The sequence below is a fragment of the Desmodus rotundus genome, chromosome 7 (genome assembly GCF_022682495.2).
Source record: "Desmodus rotundus isolate HL8 chromosome 7, HLdesRot8A.1, whole genome shotgun sequence".
NCBI classification, from domain to species: domain Eukaryota; kingdom Metazoa; phylum Chordata; class Mammalia; order Chiroptera; family Phyllostomidae; genus Desmodus; species Desmodus rotundus.
In genome coordinates this window covers 107544007-107556289 of record NC_071393.1, presented here as the reverse complement: position 1 = coordinate 107556289, position 12283 = coordinate 107544007, and the positions used below count along the sequence as shown (strand labels likewise).

Below are 12283 nucleotides of genomic sequence, written 5' to 3'. Positions count from 1 at the left end.
TCTTCCACCAACTCATATTCCACTGGCTGTTGCATCCAGAAGCTATGGGGACTTACCTTCCTGGCAGTGGAACCCTGGGCTGGGGGGTGGGGGCTGGTTCTGGGCTGGGACTCCTCATTTCCGAGATATTCTGTCTGAATTTTTATCCATCACATGTGGATGTGGGACTAGCACATTCCACGTCTCTGCCCCTCCTACCAGTCTGGATGGTTTAATCCTGTAGTTGTCAAACTTCCATTCAACTTGATTTCTGATGGTTATGAATAATGGTTGTTCTGTTGTTTAGTTGTAATTTTGTTGTGGTCATGAGAGGAGATGAGCTGTATTTACCTATGCCTCCATCTTGACCAGAAGTCGTGATGTGTTATCAGTACCCTTCCTTCACATATCTGAATTTGTTGGATGGCCACCAGCCACAGCTCCATCTCTGTGGCCTTTGCTAAGAAGAGCTTATAGCCTCCGATATGGATATGGCAGTGTGCTTAATAACTATAACACTTTGTAGTATTAATTTATATGGCAGTGTGCTTAATAACTATAACACTTTGTAGTATTAATTTAAATTGAAGTAGATTAAAAGTACTAGAGTTAGAATTAGTGACTAAGTTGATAGAAATAGGAAGAAAAAAAGAAACAAACCAACTAGACCCCATAGGGGCAGGGAACAGGAGCTGTTCTTTGATCATACGTCCCTATAAATTCCTAGTCAATTCCCTAAACTCACAGATATGGAAAGTCATGGGCCATTTGAGACAAAACACAGAAGCTATAATTCTTCATATTATAAAACACTGAACCTATATCATTAAACAAATGATTCTAACCCTTTTTTCCTTTCCTTTATTGGATTGCAAAGTTCAGTACATATTCAAATTATTCAATTTTGCTATCACTTTTATGATCAAATGTCCTACTTTTGAAATGGAGAGCTCAGTTGGCTATGTTTCCTATTAAGTTTAAGAAGCTTTTATCATTTAAATAAATTAAGTTTTCCAGTATGAGCTCCATAGAACATAATGAAACATGCAGAAGAAAAGCTTGAATGAAATAAACCTGTCTACTTACAGAAACAGTACAGGCTATTGTGCATTCTGGCAATAGATGTATGGCTGGAATTAGCCTGATTCGTGATTTTTCTTTTTTAACTTTGTCCTCAATTCTTTTGTCATGTTCATTGGCAATTTGATTTGCCATTGGGGGAAAAAATGGGCACAGAGCACATCAAGTGCAAAAAGCTCTAAATTTTTAATACTGAGAAAAAAACTCAATGTTAGATTTTTAAAAGCTGATTTAACACCACATTGATAATCACGTACATACATTTTTCCTTTTATTTTACATGGTTTGATTCATTTACATTGTTCTCCTATGAACTTCACTCAATTGTTTAACATTTTCTTTCTTTTTTCCACATTTTTTAATTGTTGTTCAAGTACAGTTGTCTCCATTCCCCCCCCCACTCCTCCCCACCCCAGCCATTCCCACTTCCCACCCTTGATTGTACCCCTGTTTGGTTTTGTCCCTGTGTCCTTTATACATGTTCCTGAAAAACCTTCCCCCTTTTCCCCCCATCATCCCCACCCACCTCCCCTGTGGTTACTGTCAGTTTGTTCTTAGTTTCAATGTTTCTGGTTATATTTTCCTTGCTTGTTTGTTTTGTTGATTAGTTTCCACTTATAGGTGAGATCATATGGTATTTGTCTTTCACCTCCTGGCTTATTTCACTTAGCATAATGCTCTCCAGGTCCATCCATGCTGTGGCAAAGGGTAGGAGCTCCTTCTTTCTTTCTGCTGTATTCCATCGTGTAAATGTATCGTAGTTTTTTGATCCACTTATTTACTGATGGGCATTTAGGTTGCTTCCAACACTTGAATGCCTAACATTTCTAAAATGACATTTTGGGAGTGGTTTCTTTTGTTTGTTTTCTAAAGATAAATCATCACCATTTCCATGTAATAAATGTGTAAAATTAATCTATATAGCTAATGTAGTGAATTAGCAGGGAACATTTTACTTCTGTATGGCACACTGCCCATACAAGAATCAATTGGATTATGAAAACTCTTATCAATAAGTTTGCAGATTCTTGCAAATTCCAAAGAGTAGCATGTAGGTTTTTTAATTTAAATAAAATAATTCTCTTTTTAAAGGGTTTAACTAAATAAAACTTATCAACCTTCCATTCTGTTATTAAGTTCAACCATTTTATTATGTGCATGATTAAAAAATTAAAAGTAAAAAGCATCTCTTAGAAGGAAAGATTCTGAAGAACATATTTGAGAATACTCATGCTTGTATGGTAATGTAGAATAATTGCCATGCTATTTTTGTGATGAAATGTAGCTCCTTGGTAATACAAATACATTGTTATTTAAATTTAGAGTGAAGGGTCATAACATTTATCTTCAAAACTATGAGGATTTATAGAGAAGGTCTATTACTTTTAATGTTCTTGAAATACAGTGAGTTACCATTTTTTGGGGGGGGAGTATAAGATGCACTCCCCCCAAAATTGGGAGGAAAATGGGGGTGCGTCTTATAGCCCAAATGTAGCTTACCTGGCTCGCTGGGCGAGGGGACAGTGGTGGAGCAGGGTTTTTTTTTTTCCTATTTTCGTCTTCTAAAACCTAGGTGTGTCTTACGGTCTGGTGCATCTTATAGTCCAAAAAATATGGTACTTTAGGCATCCTGTTTTATTTTCTTATTGGTGACGTATGTACTCTTCAAACAGGACAGAACAGAGAGCTATCATGCTTAACATATAAGGCATGTAGCAAGGGTGGTGGCACCTCAGTAGATTATTAGTCTTTCAACCTTGTAACCATGATTAAATCATCTTTTTTTTCTTTGGTTTTAATCTTAGTGCCCATATTCTCTTACTTCACATTAAGAAAGTTTTGCATTGTCATTAGCTGGAAAATAAGTTCTTAATGGGTGTAATTACATCCTTACAATGAAATTTTCTGACTCAAGTTCTTTAAAGACTGATTCGTGGGTTGAAGATCTAAGCCTGATGCTACTCAGAAAGCATTTGTTAACCATTTCCTTCTGCCTGGCGGTGGGCTAAGTGCTGGGGATGCCAGGGTAAACAGTTTCGTGTTTGCTTCCAAATGGGGAAATAGGAGAAGACATTAATGACCAATTATAATAATACATATAGCATTGATTCATTGTTTAGAGAGTGTAAAATAACAAAAGTAGAAAAAATCTTCCTATTTGTACTATTTTTGATTTATAGACCTATCACAACCATACATTTGCCGAATGTATGAAAAGGTTATTGAATTAATAAATGACATTTATTTATTGAGGTCTTTCAATGTAACATACACTGTTGTAGAGGCTGGAGATGCAGACAACTATCCCTGTCCCGATAACAAGCACATCTAGGAACTAGTTGGATCAAAGATGGTATTTGAGTACAGGGAAAATCACTTTCTTTGACCTTCCTCAGCCATTGCTTTTCATAAAGGTAATAAATTTAATATATGTAGAAGGAAGTTAAAAGATGATACAAGGGTTCCCTCGAAGGGAACAAGAAGCTACAAAATGGTGGCATGTATTTTGAGCACAGGTAGACAAGCCTATAGGCTTTGCCTTTGAGAATGAGGACAGTTTAAAGACTGCCTCCTTTAAGGCTCTCCTCAGCCATTTTGGCAAGGTTCTTAACTACTCAACAAGCTCAGGGCTTCAGTCTTTCATACAATTGGCTGCTTTTAGGGATGGTTTTCCAAGGCAAAAGCTCTGTGAAGGGCTACTTGCTGGGTGTAAAACTACTGTATCAGTCCCTACTTCACCCACTTAATTATCTGGGTTTGCAGAGGGTCCAGGAGAAAGTGTCAAAGTCACCCTGAGGAGCTGCAGTGGGGTGTAAACTGTTTGGAATGTGGCTCCTTGGACTTGTATCCTGGTCACTTACTAGTTGTGTGACCCAAGGCACCACTTAAACTTTCTGTGCCTTAGTTTGCATTTTTGTAACACGAGAATAATAGGACTTATTTCACAGAGCAGTTGCGACAGTTAAATTAGATAACATGTGTGCGGACATAATCTTTTTGCTGTAGGTAAACATCTTATAACTGTTTTTCAATTAGTCTTAATTTCTCTTCTGCAGTCAAAAGATAGAAGATAAATTCAGTCTTATTCAGCAAATTCCATCCAATCCAGTAATGTGTTTTAAAGTTAATTTTGGCTTAAAAACCTGGTTATGGTAAGCAGTTGATCAAATGCAAGTGTTATTATTTTCAGTTAGGCTCCTGTTCAAATTCTGTAGCTTGGGTAGGAAATTGCCTCCTGACCCTCTCTCTCCTCTTGGCCCTTCCTCTGCACCTGCTTCTCCTTTCACGGGGCTCAAGATTGCCTGTGAGCCTGTCGCTGAGAAAGGTTTGTGTGTGGGGTGGGAAAGGGGAGTCACTTTAGTACCAAGGGCGTCTGTGAGATCTGGAAGGCTTCTGGTTAATCCATAGTGTTGGCTTTTTGAACTGTCCAAGCGAGCTCTAGGGTTTTATTTATTGTGGGGCATGTGTAATGGTCTAAAAGTCCTGTCAGCAGGTATCCTGCTGGGTGTGATAACTACCTCATGGGGTACCTTTGCCTCATCAGGCTTTTGGGGGGCTGAAATTACAATTGGCTACCTTCTGTGGCTTCCTGGGCCCATGGGGATCCTAGCCATGCCCATCCAGGCTACCCAGGAGGTAATCTTTGCACTCTAATGAGGGCTCCTGCTTTTTCCACCCAGCTCTCTTGGCTCCAGAGAGTAGATGTGTAGGTTCTGTTGCTCTGCGAACTCCAGATGAGAAGTCAGGACCTGTCTCTATGTTCATAAGTACCACCCAACCTCCAGGGAGCTATGCCTAATATCACCTCATCCCCTGTCCCCTGGAGTGGGGAGTAGAGGGAACAGACCAACGTGCAACACTCTTAGGAGTCTCCTAATGTCCCAAACCTCTCTCTTTATCATTCTCAGTTCCTTTTACATCTTCTTGGTGGCAGAATATGCCAGCTCATTTCTATTGCTTTGTCCCCTGGTGCAGGCTGTCAGGCCTCTGACAGTTTGACATTTGGAGTCTTTGCTCTCAGCAGTCCAAGCACCTTTGTTTGATCTTGGCTGCTGGGGTGGGGGTGGGGCGATGCAGCTGGGAGTCAAGAAAGCTGGAAATGGCTTTTTTAAATTGATGTTTTACTTGGGCATATTATACTCTTAAATCACCAAGCATCCCGAACTTGGTAAGCACACAATAATTGTAAGCAATTTTTAGCTATTATTTTAAATATAAAGCTTCTGGCCTCAGATGTCCCCAAATCCACAGTCTTCAAGGACCCCAAATCTTTCCTAAACTACAAGCCTCACAGGGTAGTATACCTGGCCATTGCAGAGACAGTAATGACCTTGTCTGTCACATACCAGTAAGTCTGCCACAACTAGCAAAAAAATAACAGGGCACCAGTTAAATCTGAATTTCAGATAAACAACAAAAATAATGTACATTTTTTTTAGTATAAGTATGTCCTAATATTGCAAGGATGTCCTGCGTTTTATCTGGCATCCCCGTGTCCAGTACCTGCCCTCCTCCACTAACAGTTTGGAATAGATCCTCTTTTCCCAAATGGGAAGGCTACTCTCACTTACCACATTGCACTAGGCTATGTCTATGAAAGGCTAAGTAACAAACTTCAAAAACACAAGGTAAGAACTGAGTATGAAGGAGGACGTGGCCAATTATTTACATTAGTTCCTTCAAGTCAGTTCATAGAACCAAAGTGAGCGCCTTCTTGGCGATAGGGGATGAAACGAGAATAAAGTATCTGGGTTTCCATGTTTGGGTATATCTGGTCCCAGAGAGTGTTAATGTCTTAAGAGTGCGCATAGCTTGAAGTCTTAGAACAAGCTCTGTTTACTTAGGAAACACAAGAAACCTGTCAACCCTTTGAAAGACGTCTAATTAAACTGTTGGAGCTTTGATGTCAGACGTGGGGATTAGTATTACATCTTTCAAAAAGATCCAATATCCTGTGCCACGAGAACGGGGAGAGTATGCTGATCTGTACAGACAGTTATTGAATTTAGAAAATATTTATTTTAAATTTCAAGTCATTACCACATGATAAGCTGTATTTAGCGCATTGGTCTCATTTTTGGAAATGTGCCCTTAGAGAACTGCTGTCTCCCCACTTTTCTGTTGACGAGACCATCATTACTATTGGTTTCTGGTGTAAAATCAACGACTATGTGTTTCTCCTGGAAGCTGAATCTTCAAGAGGTGATGAAAATGGCTTCAAATACAAAGTATTTTATGAGAGTTCACGGGAGAGAACCAACATATTTTGAGAGTCGATTATATGCCAGGGACTCTTCTCATGTATTTCCAATCTAACCAAAAACTTAATGAGAGAGGGTGATGGAAGTAAGTAATTTTGCTGTTATCATATAATTGTCTGTTTCTGAAAGCACTTTGTCTAACTCCCCTTTGAATTTTCCTTACAGCCTTCACCTGCAGTTATTTTGTTCTTCAGAAGGACTTAGCCAAAAATCTTACACTATTAAATTCACTTCTAACTCTGATAATATAAGTGATAACTTCTTATATAGTTAATGTTTTTATTTCTCTTGATGGAATTATAAATTCCCAATATCATGTTCAAAATACATTTATTCATAAAAGTATGCTTACTTATTTGTGGGTACTCATCTAATGTCACATGCACTATGTATTAAATTTTGCGTTTAAAATTTAAAGAAAATTGGATTTTGAAGAGTTCAACCTCCCACTCAGTGAAAGTATTACATGGACAATGTCCTTCCTTCTGTTTGAATATTTCAGTGGTGTGAGGTTCATGAGCTTTCAAACTAGTCAGTTAATAGATAGCAGCTTGAAATTAAGTGTATACATAGTGTTTACCTTCCAGAAAGTTCTACTTATAGATCCTAGGTCTGCCCTCTGGGACCATAAGAATAAATGTAATCCTTCCTCATACGCAGCCCAGGTGCTTTGCTGGTAAACTGTCTAACTTTTCAGTACTTTTATTCCCTGGAAATTTTACCATCTGACTTTTAAAAAGAGGATGGTATGAAAATGGTTTTGAATCATATATATCAAAGAAAAACATACAAAACAGTGATGTATTACAAGTAAATTTAAGAGATAAACATATATTTCTTTACCCATATATGTGTGCACACACATATATTAATATATATATTTTCTCTATTAAATAGGAACATGAACTAGACAGCAAGTGCCTCTATTCAGTTGTCTCTTCTCTGCACTCTCCCTAGAATTAAGTAAGCTAAGTAATCTTAGTCAGTGGTCCCATGCTGAGTTTTAAGTACATTGCATGTGTTGAATAGTATTAGAATATTTTTCCCCTCAGAAATGACCTTGCCCTGTATTCGAGGGGTTTTTTTGTCAAACCAAGTCCATCTGGTATGGTGTCACACAATTATAAATTCATCTGTTTTCATCATATTTTTTTCATATCTCTGCCCCACCACAGATCATTTTCCGTAAAATCAGCGATGTGAAGAAAGAGGAGGAGGAGCGCCTCAGACAGAAGAACGAAGTCACGCTCAGCATCCCTGTGGATCACCCGGTCCGAAAGCTCTTCCAGAAGTTCAAGCAGCAGAAGGAGCTGCGGAATCAAGGGTCCACGCAGAGCGACCCAGAGCGGAACCAGCTCCAGGTAGAAAGCCGCTCCTTGCAGAACGGAGCATCCATCACTGGCACCAGTGTGGTCACGGTGTCGCAGATCACGCCCATCCAGACATCTCTGGCCTACGTGAAAGCCAGCGAGTCCCTCAAGCAGAACAACCGTGATGCCATGGAACTCAAGCCCAATGGCGGTGCTGACCCCAAATGTCTCAAAGTCAACAGCCCAATAAGAATGAAGAACGGAAATGGGAAAGGGTGGCTGCGACTCAAGAATAACATGGGAGCCCACGAGGAGAAAAAAGAAGACTGGAATAATGTCACAAAAGCTGAGTCCATGGGGCTATTGTCGGAAGACCCCAAGGGCAGCGACTCAGAGAACAGCATGAACAAAAACCCTTTAAGGAAGACAGACTCTTGTGACAGTGGCATTACAAAAAGTGACCTTCGTTTGGATAAGGCCGGTGAGGTGCGAAGTCCGCTTGAGCACAGCCCCATTCAGGCTGATGCCAAGCACCCCTTTTACCCCATCCCGGAGCAAGCCTTACAGACCACGCTGCAGGAAGTCAAACACGAACTCAGAGAGGACATTCAGCTCTTAAGCTGCAGAATGACTGCCTTGGAGAAGCAGGTGGCAGAAATTTTAAAAATACTCTCAGAAAAGAGTGTGTCCCAGACCTCTTCTCCCAAATCCCAAATGCCGCTCCAGGTACCTCCCCAAATTCCGTGTCAGGATATTTTTAGTGTTTCCAGGCCTGAGTCACCTGAATCTGACAAAGATGAAATCCACTTCTAATTTATATATATATATATATACATATATATTTGTTAATATCTTAAAATAGTATATACATCTATATACAGAAGTGTGTATATACAGTATATACATATATATTTTCACTTGCTTTCACTATGATGAACACAATAGGGATTTTGATATGTAAATATTGCATGTCCAGCTGGATTCTGGCCTGCCAAAGATGATTATTTAAAACATAGATGTTGCTTGTATATGATGCAGTTGACTGCATGCACACTTTGCTTTCATTTATAATCCCTAGTCTATAATTTTAAAAAGAAAGTATGATTTTTGTTAATCAAGGCGATGTACTATTTGAAGAATCAGGGTCCAACCTGCCGATGTGGCCGTGACAAATCTGATCTCAGGCTGAGTAGATCGCGCTGTCATTTCCTCACTGTTCTTTTGAGTTAAAGTTATAGATTAACGCCAAGGTAGAGTTCAACTTGGGAAACTCTTAGGGTCATTTTATGAACTCTTCCCTTAGAATATTTTTCTATAACTTAGTGTTAGGTTCTTTTCCCCAACAGGCAGTGTTTTCTCCATTTAAATGACTCTTTTGTTGCCTAAGTCAGATAGCAGTGTGGGGTATTGAAAACTTATTGCTATGGGTTTTGTGCATGACTGCATTTTTGCTCAGCTATGCCTCTTCTTTTCCCATACTATACTTAGATAGTAATCATTAACTCCTATGTAAGGAAATCCCTCTTCCCTCCGTCTTGGAGAGCAGCTACCATCTTGTAAGCTGATTTTTTCAACCCCGTAAACACTAAACTATTAATATAGTGTATATTATTATAGAAATACTGCACCACAGGGTAAAAGGGCCTTTTAATGATTTATGTTAGAGATGCTGATTTTCCAAAGGTGATAAATGTTCTAAATTTGTGTTTCTAAAACTTGTTCAAAGGTGAAGTTAAAAGGCTCTTAGCAAACAACCAAACATTTAAGTAATCATATCAAAATCTTAACTGTAATGATACAAAATAAAAAAGAATGTAAGCAGACAAGTTTTTGTAGCACATCTGTGTCTTTTAGGAAGAATGAAACACAGGTACGGAATTGCTCACACATGATTTTTTATTGTGTGTAGCAATAGCCCATGAAATGTGATTAAAAAACAACTAAGAAGTAGATATTAAGTTGTTCAACTCAGATAACTGCTTTTCTATAATTTTATTCTGGTTGCAATTTTCTACAGCTCTTTTGTACACAGTTCTACTGCTGGACTTCTGCAAAGTTGATAAATAGACTACTATGGCTCAGGCAGATCCACTTATGAAAGAGCAGTACTAGAGACTGAATTTCAGAGTTTTTTGGGTCACAAATCCTCTTAGAAAGTGCCTATTATCAACTAAAAAAAGTCACAAACAGTTGTGTATAACTAGTCCTTTAAGTGATATGTATTGGGAATCAAATACACATTTATTTGTAAGAACCCAGAAGAATTTATTGCTTTTGACTACAGGACGTTTTGTAAAGTTGATGAGTGAGACATACTTTTGAGCTGGTGTATGCATAGCATGTGACAGGGGAGCAGGGCAGTTAGTGTTTGCATCATGTGAAGATATATACCAGTAATTCGTACATTATCGGCCCGTCTGTACACATAGACTGACGACATACACAAGCTGATAGCAGAATCAAAGGAGATGTTTTGATCTATTGCACCCATTTTTATGAGCTTTTCTAACTAGCTCCCTGCAACCCTCGACAAAACCTCCAGAACCAGAAGACCAGTTATCATGATCAGACTGGGGAAGTGCAAAACAAAGAAATTTATAAAAACAGTCGATACTTTAGAATTTGTATTAGAACTTCTTCACATGCCCACAAGATGTGCCTCTTTAATCCAGGAGTCTCGGAACAGCTGCCGTGTGCCATGGGTTGCATTTTCCTTCCTTTGTGCCCATGACTCTCATCGCCCATAACGGAAGTTTTCAGGGGAGCCTGGCTCGATGCTCTGCTACAGTGTCCCCCTCCCACACGCACAGGAGACTGAGTAATCAGGGGTAAGGGGTCAGCCTTGAAATGGGGACTTTGTTGCTTTCATGGTGAGGATGGTACCTTCTTCTTGACCTCTGACATTTATTGAATTTCAGGGTATTTTTCTATTTAACCATATGTGAGACAAGTTAGGCTAAGCTTTTAAAAGTGGATGAGTGGTAAAAAATAATCTGAGTACAGAAATGGCAGTTCAGCTTTAGCCATGTGCTTCAGAAATGGCAGTTGCTGTAAAGCTGTGAGAGAAAGACTGTGGAACCGCTGGGCAGTGTGAAGTTGCAGTCCAGGCCTTCGCACGTCAGTGGTGCGTGTACTCTCTGTGTTCTGGCGTTGACTCAGAGTTTCCCCACGTCGACTATAATGTCATTCTTCATTCGTGTGGGAAAGAAACGAGCAGCTTTGAACTACTCCAAGTCTCCACAGAGGGAGAAAAACGTATCCGTTGGTTATTTATGGAGCAGTGATCACTGCATTCTTTCCCAGCCACCTCTGTTCCTGTTCGCATGACCTGATGAGCTGCTGAACGCGCTCTGGTGTTTTCAGCAGGAATGCATGTGTTCAGCAAACACTGTACATAGAGTAGTCTTTCAGGTTCCCAGATTCTACAGTTCTTACCAGTTGAACTTAACTCAGATTTGAATGAAGGGTGAGCACTTGCTTTAATTTGTGCAATAATGATACAGTCATGTTCTGTGTTGCCTCAACCAGCATAGATGGTAGATTCTCTTTGGGGGGACCAGATGACTGCATGTTTATTCTTACACTGTATAGATGCTCCTGGTGTATCCAGAATGCAATTTTTACTGTAACATTTCTGAACAATGTACTAATAGGAGTAAATAGATATGTATTTAAAATCCAAACATTTTCCAAAGCAACTTACACACCTTCAATATTTTTCTATGACAGTATATACGATCAGATGCTGTACACTGGACAGGTGGTTGTAATAACAGTGAAAGTCAAATAAAAGCGGAAATGTGAGCTGTGCCTCACAAGGGCAAGTTTTATCAGTCTGATAAAGGATATCATTGCATGGAATGTGATCTAGTAGATAGAGGAGCTCAGGATAAAAGGCAAACAGGCACACACAAGGCAGATGACAATCCCAAAGTCAATAGCATCCCACATCGACATAAGCAGTACTTAAGATGATTTAGGTATAGATGTTGAATAGAGACACATACTTCGTTGTTAAAATGGAAAAATGTCATTGACACTGGCTTCATCTCACATTAAATACATAAATACAAATGTCTCAAGTCTCAGAGCAACAGAATTAGAAAACCTGGCATTTAAAATTGCTCCTAAGAACACATATATACTCCAGGAGTACTCAGCACTTTAATAGAAATGTTAATTACAACCACTAACTAAAGTGCCATTTTGAAATTTAATCTTATTGAAACCCAAAATGCAAATCACAGCTTCACTTAAATTTAAGGGTTTTTTTTTCACCTGCGAGATCTGGCCCATATATTGTTCTATTTTAAATAACTAAATTCTTTAAGAAAACTATCTTTTTAATTAGTCTTCAGAGCAATGACTGTTTTTGAAGTGTGCCCTGGCTGGTACTGGTGAAATTATTTGTCATATTCCTAATGAATTCTACTATCTTGTATAATTTTTATCTTTGAAGGTATTTTATCTATCTCTTTTCCAAAATCTGATGTAGGTAATGAGAAAATTTGTCTAGAATGTACATATATACATGGACAACTTTGAAATATGAATTTTTGTAATTATGTGAATGTTGTGTTTTCATACTTGGTCTGTGTAAGAGTAGCTCTCTTGTGGTCTTGATGGAAAGGGACAGAGGGAGGATCTGTCTGG

The 12283-nt window shown here is 38.9% G+C and overlaps 1 protein-coding gene across 1 annotated transcript in view; it reads left to right on the top strand.

Moving 5' to 3' along the window:
• KCNH5 (potassium voltage-gated channel subfamily H member 5) overlaps positions 1-8443 on the top strand; it is a 245160-nt gene extending 236717 nt beyond the window's left edge. The window contains exon 11 of the mRNA XM_024567911.3: positions 7496-8443. Within this exon, the coding sequence (XP_024423679.1) occupies positions 7496-8443 (948 nt within the window). The remainder of the gene's footprint in view (positions 1-7495) is intronic.
• The last annotated feature ends 3840 nt before the right edge of the window (positions 8444-12283 follow it).